The sequence below is a fragment of the Gavia stellata genome, chromosome 24 (genome assembly GCF_030936135.1).
Source record: "Gavia stellata isolate bGavSte3 chromosome 24, bGavSte3.hap2, whole genome shotgun sequence".
Lineage (NCBI taxonomy): Eukaryota > Metazoa > Chordata > Aves > Gaviiformes > Gaviidae > Gavia > Gavia stellata.
Window position 1 is genome coordinate 237,047 of NC_082617.1, and position 16,250 is coordinate 253,296.

The following is a 16,250-nucleotide window of genomic DNA, read 5'->3' on the forward strand; positions in this document are numbered from 1 at the left end:
CCCCCGCCCCGGCCCCGCCCCTTCGCCCCGGCCCCGCCCCTTCGCCCCGGCCCCGCCCCTTCGCCCCGGCTCCGCCCCCTCGCTCCGGCTCCGTCCCCCCCCGCGGCCCCGTTATTACAAACTGCTGCGAAAGGAGCGCGGGGAAAAGCAAATGCACACGCGGGTGCGCGCGCGCGCTGCCCACCCGGGACGTGGGGGGTCGCCGGCGGGACGCTCCCCACCCCGCTCCCCGCAGCGGGGCTCGGCGGCGGCGGAACCGTCTCCCGGGGGAGATGCTCCGCGTCCCGGGGCTGGAGCCCGCTGGGCGTCCCCGGCCAGGGCCCCCTCGCTCCGGGGAGCTCCTGCGGGGGGGCGCGTTTGGGGTCGGCAGCCGGGGGCCTCTTCCACCCGCTCCGGTGCCGCCGCACGGGTGGGCGTGGGGCAGCAGCCCCGGGACAGCCGCTGCGGACCCCTCTGTCCCGGGAGGGGCGGGGAGGGGCGGGCCGGGACCGCCGCGCCTCTGCCCTGCGCCCGCCGGGGTCTCTCGGTCCCGCCGGCTGCCGCCCAGCGAGGGGGGTTCGGCGGAGCTCGGCAGGGGTGTCCCGGGACCCGCCCGAGGAGAGCTCCTGCGTGGGCAGCGCCCGGGCCGGTTCGCCTGGGCGGGGGCTCCGGCACCGGGCCCGGCCCAGACCCGCCGCCGAGTCCCGCCGAGCCGAGCCGGGCCGAGTCTCGCCGAGCGGAGTCGAGCCGAGCCCGGAGCAGCCGAGCCGAGCCGAGCCGGGCCCAGCCGAGCCCCCCCGGCCGGTCGGGGCGCAGCGGCAGGGGCGGGCGGGGTGGGCAGCGCGATGGCGGGCAGGAACCGGCCCCTCGGCACCGCGCACCGGGCGCTGCAGCTCCGCGTCCTGCCCGGCTCCGGCGGGGGTGGGGGGGCGGGCGGGGCGGGACGCCGCCGGGGGCCGGGGAGCGCCCCGGGGGTCCCTGTGTCCCGGGCGGCGACGAGGACGCCGAGGCCGAGGGGCCGCGCCGGCTGCCGCCGTCCCGGCGCTCCCCGGAGGCGCACGGTGCCGGCCGGGACGAAGCCCGCGCCGGCCCTCGGCCGCACCCGCGGCAGACTGCGCCCGGTGCTCGGCGCTGCCGGCCGGCCCTGCCCCGCCGCCGCGCTCGGTAGCCAGCCGGGCTCGGTAGCCAGCCGCGCCCGGGCTCGCCCCGCTCCCGGGGGCGCGCCCCGCTCGGGAAGCCCGGCCCGGGCCGGCCCCGGGAGGGGACCGGCTCGGGAGAGTTTTCCTGCTGCCGCCGCTCCCGCCCGTCCCCCGCGCAGGTCTCCGCCGGGCTCTGCCCGCGGGACGGGACCCCTCGGGCTGTATTGGGGTATTGACAGTACTGACAGTATTCCAGTATTGACACGCGGAAACAAACTTCACAGCTCACACTCAGTTATAAAGCAGATATGTCTACTGCGGCGCCGGGTGCAAGGGGATTCCTCCTCCTGACATGCACACCGGGTTAAAATCATGACAGGTATTGAAAACAGTTAACAACGTTAGTTATTCCTACTGGTTCTACCCCTTAATTAACTCTTGGTTAATACTTTTCTTACTTCATCTTAAAGTTGCAGTTCTCTTTTAATTCACCACACCTGCTCAGAGAGTAGGGGGCTTAATTGGGTTGGGGCTTTTCTAGCTAGGAGGTGTGTTCCTTAGTGTTATAATGAGATTATAATGAAACGAGTTAACTCTAGGGCACTATTTTGGCAGTCCATTCTATTTTTCTAAGATTCGTCCTTGTGCTAATCGTTATTGCTAGTTAGCAGAGAGTCAGTGAAGACAGTCTTTATCTCTAATATGTCTAAGTGCCAGGCGCAGTTGTTATGAAGTATCTTCTTTACATTCTTCTTTCTTACTTTTAACCCTTGTTTTTCAAGATGTCCTGTAACAGAAGTAATCAGTCTTTTAAGCAGTTATTGCTAAACGATGCAGAAGCTACCAAAAGAAGTTGAAGCAGGTACTTTCCTCCTCACAAGCAGCATATCATTGCAGTGCTTCTCGTATTAAAGTCTCCTCTCTGCTCTGAAGGGTCCCTGTTTTCTCTGCTCCCAAGGTAAACTCCAGAGCTATTCATGGGGTTTCAAAGAAAGGCACATGTAGTTTACCTGCCTGGGGGGGGGGGGGGGGGGGGGGGGAAAGGGACTCAGAGCTATGAATGGAGAATGTTTACTAAACACTGCACAGACAAATTAACCAAAGAGCAAACGTTAATGGGAAAAGCTGGGAGCAGAATGAGAAGCACCACCCAGCTAAAGCTATCCCAAGCACTTAGGCCTCCATCAAGGAGCACAAGCCCTGAGGCTGATGATGGCTGTTGGATGAGTTTCCCTCCCCCAGGTGGAAACACCTCTCACTGCCCTGTGCTCAGCCCAAGGAAGGAAAAAGCAATACACCCCACCCCCACATCTAAAGGCATGCCACTCCATTCAAAGGTAAATTTTGATTTATTTAGATAAACTGCCTGGCCAGTTTTAGCACCTGCCTCTAGAGTAGATTGATTTCATCCACCCCTACCCACAAAAACTTTTGATTGAGTGATGTGGAGTCAGGTGGATTTAGACACGCACGCTGCTACCAGGGGACTGGATTTTTAACCTCTTTACAAGTATTCGTTGCTTTGAAGCTGCCCGAGGGTCAGCACGCCCTCGCTTCTGGAGGTTCTCGCTCTGCGCAGGCACTAAGGAAGACATTTCTGGCGACAGGTTATTTTAAAGCACAGCAGAACATACCATTTATGACCTCCTGAGAATTATCTCCCAGACAGATCAGGAAGAAGGGCAAAACTTGTCTATTTAACATGCATTTGGGTTACATGACTGTTAAACATGTTAAAAATCTCTAACAGAAAAAGTCACCTACACAATGTACGTAGGTGAGCAGGCACTTCTTTACTGCAGCGCTGGATGCACAGGGAATCACTCCACCTCGTGTGCGTACTTAGTTTCTCCGCTACAGAAGTTATATACAATCAGTATACATATTCATCACATTTCCAAGAAACAATTAACATACTCATACAATTTCCGAGAACTCATTAATGTATGTAAATGCTCGTGACACATTCGCCTCCAGGTACACAGGTGGCTGTCTAAGGTCCTCTGGTGGTCGTCCATAGTCTTCCTCATGGTGTCCTCTAGTTGAATCCCATCTTTGCGCACGCTCAGCTTGGTTGCAAAATTCCATTCTGGGAATCTTCCTAAGTTTTCCCCGGTTTACTGACCAGGCCTACAACTTATCATTCTCTTGACAAGCAAATTCTACCTCTTCACAATGCTACATTGTTAAATGCTAGTTTATGATTAAATCAGGGATAGCCCATACCTAGTTACCCTTATACACAATATATATATAAAATTTAATCTTTATTAATCGCTCTCTGGATTATACTTTTCTATCAATATCCATACTTAAAATAATCAATGCTTATTTCTATTAATATCTATTGATTGGCATTCTTGATATTTGAATCAAGGTGGGAAAGGTAAGGAATTTTCCAAGCAGCATCACTAGTGCATATCAGGTCACATTGTCACAGGACTCAAACAAAACTTTTCTATTCAATTCTTCATCGTTCCATCTCGTTACTGTTAGTTCCTTAGTATGGAACGGCAACACCCTGGTGAGGTTCCTATGGTTATTGTTTCTAACTTAACAATCCTAACTTACGCATTTGTATTTTATTATTTTATTTATTAATCAATTTTAATGTTTCTATATGATCATATTTAGATTATTTTAGAATCAATAAACAAGCCTTTAAAAAACTGTATAAATTACCCTTGGAGTAATTTGCACCCAAATCTGGGGAGAGGGTTGGAGCCGTGGAGGTGGGAGTGCAGGTCCCGCATCCCCCCGGTGAAGCGTGGGACAGGCTAAGAACCAACATCTTCAGCTCACGCAAGCAACAGAGCTGGGACTGGGCCACTGCTTTGCCCAGGTGCCGGCACCTGAAGTGCCCTGGGATGCCACCGCACAGCTGGGGACGGTGTCCCGGGGCTGGGGAGTGAAGGCCATGTCTTTGGGGGGCTTTGGGGGTCAGTGTAGGTGTTGATATCTGTATTGGCAATGCTCCTTTTTATTTGTTGGTTTTGTTATATTTTCCTGTTTCGGGGCCTCGATGCCGAAGAACTGCAGCGATATGTGTGCAATTTAACCTTTTCCATGGAAAGTTATTTTCAAAATAAATAAATAAAAAAAAAAAAAGAAAAAAATGGAGAAGAAAAAACCCTTTTGCCTCTTTGTTTCCCTCCAGCACAGCCTGGCTCTGCCTGATCCTCTCCCCTGGAGGTAGGGGACATCTCACCAGCCCAGCCCTGGTTGCACACCCACCCTTGCTACATGGGTGCTATCACCCCTCTCCGCGGCAGCACAGCAATGCCCCGCGGAGAAACTGAGGCACAAACCACCACATGCGTGACAATGGTTACACCCCGCCTGTGCGACATAAGGGTGGCTGTGCCCGGGGTCCCAAGTCCTGGGAGCTGCTCCCAAGCCCTGGAGCATCCTTCCCTGCCCCTGCGGGGAGCTCTTGAGGGTGACATGGTGTCAGTGCCTGGGGCTATCCCTCTGCTTGTGCCATGTCCCCACCTGGCCCTGTAGATGCCCTGAGAAACACAAGTGGCTTCAGAGCCTTCTTGGGTACAGGGCGGTGAGAGGAGCGGCACAGAAACCGCAGGAATAGCCAAGCCCTCGCGAGGCCAATTACGCCGAGGAGCAGTTGGGCTCTGCCAAGGCAGGGAAGAAAAGCAGCGCACGCTCAGCTGCCAGCCCGGCCGGCGCAGGCAGGGTGAGGGGTGGCGGGTCGGGGGGCAGCAGGTTCGGGGAGCCCCATGGGGAGGGCAGGTTGGCTCAGGGATGTGGGGCTGGGTGCAAGGCTGGCCAGGGCCAGGCTGTGGGTACCTGTCTGTGCCCACAGCTGTGGAGCAGTGCTGCCACTTGGGATGGTGGGAGAAGGGGCTGGAAAGGGACTCTGGAGAAACTGCCAGCAATGAGCCGGGGGGGTATTTACAACCCAAAGATCCCAGGTGTGCTTTGCGCCCTTTTGCACTGTATTTTAACGTGTTCAAACTGCAGTGTTTCTACCCTTTCTTTTTCATTTTACCAGAAATAACCTCTGCTGCTTTGACTTTTTTCATTTGACCAGCAAGCCAGGTTTTTTCTGCTGCCTCCCCTTGGATGTGGCGTTGCACCTCACGTTTGCACAGACTCTGGTAGTTTTTACACTATTTATTGGCAGACTGACTTTCTGTATATTTATTCACCCTTTGCACCCTAGCTGGCAGCGGCGACATGGGTTGGGTGCCTCTATCCCAGCTCCCCCTCTTTGCTCTGAGGGCTCAGTCACCCCATGAAGGGGTGAGGGAACATTTTTGCTGGGTTTTCGGGAGATATACAGCACTATTCAGGGGAGCACACACAATTGTTCCCCAGGCTCAGAGAGGGGAGATTTCATTTTGGCCCTGGGTGCTCTTTGAATGAGGGGATGAATGTTAGCAGAAAAAGCATGGATTGCTATAAAAAAAAGAGATGGCTCTGCTGTACACGGAGAAAAAGAAACCTTCCCAATCACACCAGCCCAGCGGGGAAAAGCACAAGACATGCTGAGCGCTGACCCTGGACAGGGCTCTTCTCTCTTGTACCCACAGGACAAGATCCCCTCTAGCAGGTGTCCCCATAAAACACGGGCAGGCAGTCATGGCTGGGCAATGTCACACACAGAAAACACAGTGCCCTGGCTGTGCATCGGCCCTCACAGCAGCCAGAGCCCGCTCACAGCTGTTTGCAGCATGATAAGGTGGGTTATGAAACACACCAAAGTTGTTGAACAAAAGAGACCAGTCGGGCTGTTTCAGCTCCTTTCCAGAGCCCGGGGTGGTTTGACAAGGGGAAGATGGATGAGAACACACCAGTCCCTTCACGCAGCAGGGGCCTTGCCTCGGTGCACCATGAGACGGCAGGCTGGGACTGTCTGTACTGATAAAAGCAGCTCCCTGTGCCAGGCTGGATGTGGTTTGTGAGGTTGCAGAGCCCCGTAACTGCCTCAGCGTGTGATAAACCCGGCCATCCCCACCTATGCCGCAGGAGAAGGCAGCACCTTCCCTGTGGTGGTAGCCTTTCCTTCTGGAAAATGGATGCTGGATGGGAGTGGAGTGACCTGCACTCCTGCAAATGTCTACATTTCCATAATTCATACTCAAATCTCTACAATTTAATTTCCCTGGGCTCAAACCCCTGTAATCTTCCTCCACACCTCGTTTCTCCCTCACGGTGTGTGGCAGAGTGGCCCTGGGCCTGGCCGCCCCAACAGCTTGGCAGGGGGGACGGCTGGGTGGCTTTGGACCCCCGTCAGGACGTCGTGTCCTGTGGGGACGTCGGTGATACTGGGGTTGGAGGAGCTCGACTCGGCCAGGCCGTAGTGGGGATGGCGGGCCTGGGGAGCCAGTCCTGCCCTGACAGAAATGGGGTGCCACCCTGGCACCCGCCACACCACTTCCAACATGGCGGCGCAGCTGCCCACCACTCCCAAACTGCCCGTTACGAGGGGCAGTGCGCATGCGCCTCTTCCCCTCTGGGACAACAGCGCATGCGCGTTCAGGGCTGGTGCCTTTCCGGCCCCTACTTAAATGGAGACCACTCTGCAGGGGGCCCTTGGTCGTGCTGCGCATGCTCAATGTGTCTTGCCGCTCCCAAGATGGCGCCGCGGCAGTGACGGGAGGGCGGAAGAGGGTGTCTGCAGTGGGACTGAACGGTGGAGCGCGGCCCCGGCGCTCCGCGGCAGGATGATCCCCGCCGAGGAGGTGTCGGCCCGCAGGAGGGCGATCGAGGACAAGCTCAAGCAGGTAGGGCTGGGCTAGGGCCCTGCTGCGGGCCCTGCCGGGGCCGGGGCCTGGTCCCGGGCCCGCAGCCCCAGCGCGTTGCCTAGGAGATGGGCCTGGGAGCTGCCACGGAGGCCCCCTCCGGGCCTGGGAGCGTCCCGCGGCCCCCTAAGGGCCTGGTCACCCCGCTCCGGGCCTGTCAGCATCCCCAGGTCCCCTTCAGGGCCGAGGGCCCTTAGTTTTCAGGGTCAGGAGGTATTTCTGCCCCGCGCTTTGGGCCTGGGGCCCCGCTCTTAGGGCCTGGTAGCTTCTGGGGGCTCTCCCTTCAGGTCCTCAGGTGCAGCCTGTGGGGCCAGCCCTTGCAGGTTGCTGTGTCCCGTCCGTCCCCCCCACCCCATCTCTGGGCTTTGGTGACTTGAAAACAGCCCTTGGTGGTTGCTTTGCGTTGGCTGCTTGAGTTCACGGCTGTGTGGGGGATTTGGATGGTGCCTGTGCAACACCTGTGTTGTGCTGTGGCAGGCAAATGTGGTCTTGTGCCAGTGTGCCTCTGTGGTAAAGGTGTTAACGTTATATTGTGCTGTGACTTCAGTGTGCTAAGGCTCATGGGTTTGGGATATTAGAGGGAAATGAGTAATCCATAAACCCCTCACTTATGATATGTGTCTCTCACCTCGGTTCAGTTGTTGTGATTTCTGCGAAGAGGTGGCATATTAAAATGTGGTGTCAGCATCAGATCAAAGATTGTTTGCTGCAGTGTTTACCAGGACTTGTAAAAACGTACGTGTAGCATGTAGTGACTTAAATGCTCCATGTTCAGAATTGAAGACTAGTTTTTCATCCTGCTGACAGGAAGAAGAACCCCTGTCCTTTATCAAAGAGAGCCTTGAGAAGAGTGACCAGCTTACAAAGAACATGGTAAGGAGGTCCTTGAAGTTCAGCCCTAATGTTGGGCCTCGGTTTACTTTTTCTTAGGACAATCTGTTTTCAAGGCTGTCATTGTGCCTATCTGAGGAATGCAGAGTAATGAACCACTTGCTCTGCATCTGTGTTTGACACTTCAGTGGCTGGGCGAAGTGGGAAACTGATGAATGTTTAAATCCTAAGCTTCTCTCCTGAGGAGATGAGGGCTCAAATGAGTCTGTCCTCTCTCTTGGGAATAGGTATTAATAGACCCCAGACTAGTTTGTGCAACAGCATCATGTTGTTGCTTCATAAAGTCAGGTCTCGTTTGGAGTTTTATTTTGGGAGTGTTCTGCTTAGGAGGTAGAAAGTAATTACCACGCTCTAATTGCTCCTAAGCCCTCAGCTAGTATACTATGTCCCGTTTTGGGCTTAGTGCTTCAAGAAGGTCATAGAGGCACTGCCAGAGAAGTGTGGAAAACATAACATAGGAGTGAGTCTTGAAAGAATTACATTTTTGCCTGGAAAAGATGACATTAAGGCTCCATTTATGAGCTTACTAAGAGGTTTTCCACCTTTCAGAAGCAATATCGCAGTCCCTTTTAAAAACTAAATGTCTATGATGGAAAAGAAGGTTCTCGCTATACTGGTCCTGTGTCGTCGTGTTGTGCATCTCATATTTGGGTCTTAGTGGTATGGAGCAAAGTGGCAGCCGGTTTATGTTTTTGTTCTTTTTACCTAGGGCACCTCTAGGCAGTTCCTGTGGTTTTGTTTTCTGCTGTCAAATAAAATTTTGCTCCTCCTTAGTACTGTCTTGAAACATTAGCTTCACACTTTACAAACATCTAATTCAAGCTTGGCCCGTCTCTGTACGGCAGGTGATCTATTTTGTGATTATTAATACAAATTAGGACATAGAGGGATTAAACAGCCTGCTTTAGGAGCCATGGCAAATTAGTAGCAGAGCCCAAAAAGTGAAGCTGGGACTTGAAGGTCCCTGCTTGCCCTGCTCTAACTGCTGTCCAACTGTATGGGTCCAGGTGGAAGGACGTCCTCAGCTCTCTGTTTCTCTCTTGGCGTGTAGGTTTCTATTCTTTCCTCCTTTGAAAGTCGTTTGATGAAGCTGGAGAACTCGATCATCCCTGTCCATAAACAGACAGAGAACCTGCAGCGCTTGCAGGAGAACGTGGAGAAGACCCTGTCCTGCTTGGATCACGTCATCAGTTACTCCCATGTGGCTAAGGACACAGAGAAGATCCTAAAGGAAGGGTGAGTTGAGCAGCTAGATCTTACTGGGGTGCTTCATCCTCTTGAACTTTTGGTAGGGGACCTGACTCCACACACTCATCATAATGTTCCCTGTACCCTTCCCACACTCTTTTCCCACTGTCAGTCCACAATGAAGCTGCCTGACTTGACCTTCAGCAATCCCCAGAGGGCAAAGTCTGCTCAGACCCTGGTGTCTCTTCCAGGATTTGCAGACATGCTGCCATATGAATCTCATGAGCATTGGTGGCTTCTCTTCTTTCCTCTACCCTTTTCCCAAAGGTTCTTCCTGCCCTCTTGATGTTGTCGCTGCATCCAGGATGAATCAGAACTGTTCTGGAGCCTGCTTTCAGTCTCTGGGAAGGTGCTGTGATGGCCCTTCTCTGGGGTGGGATGTGCAGCTTCCTCTACCTTCCCATCAGGGCCTGACTGGGAAAGGATGGCAAGGCTGAGAGTTGTGTGCTGCTCCATCATCAGTACTTCTGCACTTGCTGCATGGATTGGGTATTCTGCTGTGCTATTGAGTGGAGGCAAAAGGGAATCCCATGACCTCCTCCTAGTTGAAGAAAAGGCAATTTAAATGTTCCTTGTTATTTTTATCCTGAGTTTGGTCTGGTGCTTTCTTGATACCTTCTTTCTTTGCTTCTTCTGTTTCTTTTTGGTTTTATTTTCAGCCCCACTGGGAGGCTGGAGGAGTACTTGAATTGCAAGGACAAAATCCAGAAGGCGGTGGAATACTTCCAGGACAACAATCCAGACAGCCCAGAGCTGAACCGCGTGGTAGGTCATGGGTCTGGAACCTGGCATGGGTAAGAGGGACAGATGTAGCCCTGCTGCTTGCCCTCTTGCTTGCTGCCTTGTAAAGAAGGTGTTTGGGCACAGCTAAAGAAACAATTGTTTTGGCTTCTGTTTAAGTCTGCACTCAGCAGTGTTTCTGCTTGTGGCGTTTTGCTTTCTCTACGCACTGTGCCATAGGACTTCTGAAAGTGCATCTTGCACGTGTGGTGGAGTTGATTGAACCTCTTCCTGAGCAGCTCTTGTCAGTCCTTCAACTGCTTGAACGGAATGGGAGATCTGTTTAAATCCCACTTGAAAACTGAGCAACTCCCAAGCCTTTTTTTAGTTAATTTGCTTTAAAAGTTTCTTAGTTACAGGTGTTGGAGTTTGAAGCATGTGGTTAGAAACGCTGCAGAAAGTACGTTCTTATACAGAAATACTTGTGAGTGACTGATTACAGAAGCCCTGTGCTGCTTCTGTCCTTCTGCTGTTGTGTGCCAGAAATCCCTCTTTGAGAGGGGCAAGGAGTCCCTGGAGTCAGAGTTCCGCAGCTTGATGACACGACACAGCAAGCCGGTCCCACCCATCCTCATCCTGGACCTGATCAGCGGGGATGATGAAATGGAGACGCAGGAGGAGATGTCTCTGGAGCACCTCCCGGAGAGCGTCCTGCACGATATCATCGGCATTTCTGGCTGGCTGGTGGAAAACGGCAGGAATCAAGGTTGGTAGTGCTGTGTGTTGTTCCCTTGTAGTTCTGTATCAGGTGAGTGCTCTCCAACTACTTACTGCATGTGGCTGAGACCAAAAGTAGGGTGTTGAGGGTTGTGTGTAGCACTGTACAGCTTTGATTGCAGATCACACACCTTCAGCCTTGAAGCCTCTGCTCAGGTGCTGCTGTGCTAACAAACCATGACTCACACTGCCGTTGGTAGCTAGCAGCGCTAGCAAAACTAGTGACTGCCTTAGTGGCACCTTTTAGGTGAGTAGTTCAGTCTCCTTTCAATCACCTTCTTAAGATCCTCCTTTTTTTTTTTTACAGCTTTTGTAGTGAGTGATGGTTTGTCAGTTGAACAGAATGATCTGGTGAATATGATGAGAGAGCGAGCTGTGTAAATAAAGCATAAATTGTCTTAATGCATAGCCTGTCCTATAGCAGAAATCCATTTAACTTGCATCTGTGATGCCTTCTGATGGAGCTGCAACTATCTAGTGCTCCATCATTATAAGTGTTATAAATGTGTGAGACACTGGTCACTTATTCCCATTTGGGAACTATTTATGAACAGAACTTTTTGTAGTAAATGTGACCAAGGGTGGGGGGGGGAAGCAGCACAGACGACTTTCTTCAGTCAGTACATGTCTCTTCTTTCCTGTTCTGCAGCATCAAAATCTGCCTACAGCTTTATACTCCTTTATTAACTTTTTCTTTGGGAGTGAACAATTTTGTGGACTTGTTACAGGAAACCTGTACTTTCACATACATATAGCTACTAGAATCACCCCCCACCTCAATGATTTGCTTCTGAGTGGGGATTACTGTGCTTACCAAGTATGACAAACATCTTTTAAAAGCTTCTTAAGAACTTTTCCATGATCAAAGGTGACTGAAGCATATATAGCATATTTTGTTAGTCAGTTTGTATTCTGCTTTCAAATGATGAACGCCTCATTTAGTTCCTGAATGCCCTGAATCCTGAGAAGTGTGTGAAGTCTCTCATGTTAGAAACTGAGCACTTGAATTGACAAGGTCTTGCACAAATGTCTCCCATCAGTTCCACAGCTGATGTGCTCTTGGTGCACAGACTTGTTGTGTGTGGTGGGAGGGCTGGAATGAATACTGTGGGGGAAGGAAGAAGAAGTAGTAGTTTTTGAAGAAAATAGGAGAAGCTCTGGGAGGGAAAAACACCTCGGGTCCCACATCAATGCTACTAGGGCCCCTTAGGGGCACAGAGTGTTTCAGGAAAGGTTTGTTTTATCATATAGTGTTCCCTGTTTGCCTATAATCTTGTTTCTACCTTGTCTCCCTAGATTTTGTGCCTGTTTATTTCCAAATCCGCTCTGTCCAGCTTGACCGCTCCATCAAGGGGCTGAAAGACCATTTCCGTAAGAACAGCTCCTCCACTGGAGTGCCATATTCCCCTGCCGTTCAGAACAAAAGGAAGGACACCCCCACCAAAAAGCCACTCAAGAGACCAGGTGAGTTCTTGAAGGGGTGGGGGGGATTGCTGTACTGTGTATCCTCTTGCCTGGCTATCAAACACCTATCTGTAGGCCTTCTCACTGCTGAGGTAGCCTCTGTGTCTAAAATGTGCGCTTAGGACAGAAGCAGGGGTGAGACTTTGGAGATAAGCGCCTCTTCTCGGCCCTGGATTCAGCATTGAGGCTACAGGCATTTTCTGTCTCTGTTATAAAAGGGCTATAAAAGGATATGAACTGAGAGCACCTGTCCTCAGCCTTGGAATATGGAATACAGACTGTGCCACAGCAAAATAGAAAACTGTGATCTGATAAAACACATCACTTTAATAATCATTAGTTATGAATAAATTATTACTATGCTAGGAAACTAAGAACTCATCAGGACTTGAGATGGGGACTAGGTAGGTGCCTACTGACATGAGATCCAAAGTTGTCTCAGTTTTGGAAGGGCTGTTAAGCTTTTGCCTTGGCTTGTCTTTGGAGGAACTAGGAATGTGGTTGGTGGCTTACTCCACCTCTCCTCATAATGGAGTTTTGCTGCATTTTCTGCAGCTGGTGAGGCCGCTCACTCCGGTGTACCGGAGCGCAGAGCTGGAATTCCCATCTCTGAAACGTGCCATCTAGTGGGAGCACAGCCAGGAGGGCCAGCAAAAGCTAGCACATACCTCCCGCAGCAGCACAGCGATGTTGTCCCGCTGTGTGTCACAGCACCCTCTGCAATAGTGATCAAAGTCAGAAAAGTTCATATTTCTGTGGGTTTACCTGGCTAATACTCTCCCACCCTAATAATTTTTTTCCTGTGTTGTCAAAATACTCTTATGGGGTTCAAAAACTTAATAAGAAATGTGGCTAGGGACTGGGAATGGATGGGATGGGGAAAGGGAGGAAAAGAAATGCCCATTTTAATTGTGCTGTGTTTATTTTTATAATCCTGATGTGAATGCAGTTCTCATCCCAGGTAATGTGCGTCTATGTGTGCGTGTGCTGGCCCTGGTGCTCGCTCTCTTCACTTCTGTGTGTGGAGAGGCTTTGCTGGGCCTCTTCTTGCTAAAGCAGAGGGTGTGCCTGGGATATTTGGAGAAGGGGGGCTGGCTGGGGAAGGCTGTGACATCCAGAGATAACCCCTCTGGTCTTTTAAAATCAATCTGTGCCATTGCTGCTGTGTCCTGGAGCTGTTCCTGAAAGCTGATGTGTGAGTTGCAGTTGGTGAATGCAGATAGTCTGTGAATTTCGGTCGATTTTGCCCTGTCAGCAGAGCACCACCTGACAAGGGTATGTCTTACCCCACACTTGGCTTTCCTCTGGAGTTTGACAGGTAGTTATGTGCCTAAGAATTTGCCCTCAGTGTTGGGAGGCCTGTAGAGGACAATATCCTCCTGCTGAGGAGAACTAGCTATGCTGCAGGTGGCAGAAAATCAGTGTTTTAAATTGCTCCTAAGCATGATGGCAGTCATTTGTGTTCAGCTCCCGAGCAGTCTTTCCTGCCCAACAACATGATTACAACAGGTAAAAATTATTTTTGTGTGGTTCAGTAGCACTCTACTGGAAAGATGCCAGATGGGGATCTGTAGTTGAGCCATGGGGAACTTGGGTTGCAGGTGCTTCAGGTTTGGTCCACAGTTCTTGGTTATCACCTGATACTGAAAAGATCCCTGGGTTTTGATTGCTGTGAAGTTAGCAGGGTCAGCAAACATTTCTGAGCAGCCTGCCAAATGGTAACATCTCCCCTATGCCCTAGGTAAATAGATGGATGAGATTTTTTTTGAGCAGATGAAAAAAAAATCACTAGGATTTTTTAATGGGTCTCAGATCTTGGATGCTCACACAGAGAGTACAGAAAGGAGCCCACATGTTTGAGAGCACAAGCATTTGTTCTCTACCAACAGGGTTCCTCCAAAATGGATGCATTTGGCCATCCAGAATTACTTGTCATGATGAATGTCTCGGCTGTAGGTTTGCCAGGAGATTTTCACATCTTTTTGCCCAGTTTAATTGGAGTTTGTGAGATGGCCAGCTAGAAGGCCCAGAGCATTGGTCTGAATGCACTTAAAGAGCTGACAGTGTATGAAGGAAAGCACAATTCAAATGATCTATTGGGGTATTGTTAAGAAAAGATAGTGGCTAATTTGTCTCCAATCTTCTGTGAACAAGGACAGAGAACCAGACTGTAGCTCTTGAAGGACAGGGGTGGTTAAACCTCATACACCAGCCATCTCTTCTGGCTACTAAATTCTACTTAAGTGAAATTAAAAATGGAGGAAAAAAATAGTCTTTGAGCAGAGATTCACTGTTTTTTCTGCAGTTCCATCAGCTTTCAAGGACAGCTCTTGAGGTGGAGGTCTTATACCCTCTTTGCACTGGCACAGTGGCCCTCTTCATAGCAATATTCATCTGGTGGTGTTTGATTCCCCTGGTTTTAGCCTTTTTTCAATTGTGGACAAAGAATTTTTTTTCTGTGCTACTGCTTCAGTAAGTAAAGTCAAGTTCTGCCGATTTGGATTTCAGACAAGGGGGTTTTCTCACAGTTCCAATTTTATTTCCTTAAGGAAGAATATCCCAGTGCACACCCCAATGCACACTTAAACCTGTTGCAAGGGATAAATAACAAACTCAATCTGATGTGCTATAACTTGTTTACCCACAAAGCAAAGAGCAAGAGAGGCTACAGCTAAAGGGAAGGTGAGGTGTTAGGGACAGGGTAACAAAGTAGAGGACCCCGCGTCTCCCCCAGGTACTATGTTGGATTCTGGAGAAGATGCTCCATATCCGTGTGTTGTTTCAGAGGGTCTTAATCTCTGCGTTAGTGTTTTATTTGTTGATGTACCCTGTACCGTCTCCCGTTGTTACAGCATGCAGTTGAAAATCTGACTGCTGGAGGTGCTTCTAAAGTAAAGTTGTCTCCTCTTTAAATGAAACTTGCCAAGTCAAGTTGAACTGATGAAGCAATCTGTGGGCTTTTTTTTTTTTTTTGTAGTTTGCTGTTTGAAATGTCAGCAGTCTGTCTCAGAGGGCAGATGTATTCAGATTCCCAAATCATCCTGCTGCAAACATATGCACAAAAAATACCTCTTCTTTGTGATTCTGGTAGACCCAGTGCTTTTTTTTTTGGCTTTAGAGCAGCAGGCAGCTCAGAAGCTCTGCATTGCCAGGGAAGGATAGGGCCAGAAGGTGCTGGTAGGGGCACCCATCTTTGCTGCCTACAAGCAAAAGCCAGAGAACTTTAGCTGGTTTTATACAGACTCCTGCAGCTGGTGCTTAAAAAAAGAGGATGCGTTGCCCTTCTGCTTGGTTAGGAAACTGCTTAATGGAAGAGAGAAACAATGTGCAATTGGAAAACTGTGCCTCATGCATGCCCAAAAGCCATTTTATTTAACAATTGGGCCACAGGAGCAGAAGTTTCAGGTGTTTTTTGACTTTTGGGGGTTTTGGAGGCTCTTTTCGAGCTATAGGGGAGCCCTTTTTCAGTTTACTTAATGCTCCAGTTTACCTAGCGGTGAGGTACTACCTGGAAGGCAGGCTGTGGAATCTTTGTGTGGCAGAACAAAGAGCCTGTTCCTGCTTCCCATATTGATCGCTGCCTAGCTTGAATGTGATGTTTTCATTAGTAGCTGAAACGCAGTCCCGTTTGGTTTGCGAGCTGCCTAATAGGGGAAAACAATTGTGGAACAAAAGCATTTGGCTTCCACTAGAATCCATTAAAGCCTAATTAAAATACTAAGTAAGAGGGATACAGCAGCACTGAAGTGGTGCCCGTGAACACTGAACACTCAGTGTGTGTCAGCGTAAACACAGGTAATTGTGCTTCTGCAAATAAAATGCAGCAGTGGTGTTTCAGCTCATCTGAGAAGAAACTGTCAGGGGTGGGCTGTGGAGACGTGCGCTGCATACCTGTGAAGTGAGATCCTATTGACAGCAGCAGCAGTTGTACTGTCTGCTTGGTTCTCACACCAATTTACCCTCTTTTTTATTCTCCCCCCCCCCCCCCTCCCCCTGGATGCTTGAAAGTGGGGGAAGATGAAAGAACTGGTAGAAGAACAGTACCTGGGTTGAGCTGCTCTGCATCAGCTGGGCCCTGGTAACAGCAGTAAGAAAGAGCTTAGTGCCTATCTCCAGAGCTTGCTACAGCCCTGCTTGCTCAGGGGAACTTGCTGTTGTGCCCAAGCCGTTAAGGTTTCTGAAAGCAGCTAAGAATAAAGTGGAAGTGTTGGATACGAAGGGCCTCAGGGAGCTTGGAAGAAGAGGCATAGCCCTCCCACTTGATCGTATG

The 16,250-nt window shown here is 50.7% G+C and overlaps 1 protein-coding gene across 1 annotated transcript; it reads left to right on the plus strand.

Annotated features, from left to right (window-relative positions):
• Positions 1–6,767: 6,767 nt before the first annotated feature.
• Positions 6,768–15,142, plus strand: LOC132319104 (exocyst complex component 7-like). The gene is made up of 7 exons (XM_059829012.1): positions 6,768–6,862; positions 7,688–7,753; positions 8,823–9,007; positions 9,679–9,784; positions 10,283–10,505; positions 11,813–11,980; positions 15,099–15,142. Exons 1-7 carry the CDS (start codon positions 6,803–6,805, stop codon positions 15,140–15,142), a joined length of 852 nt encoding a protein of 283 aa, XP_059684995.1. The 5' UTR covers positions 6,768–6,802.
• Positions 15,143–16,250: the final 1,108 nt, after the last annotated feature.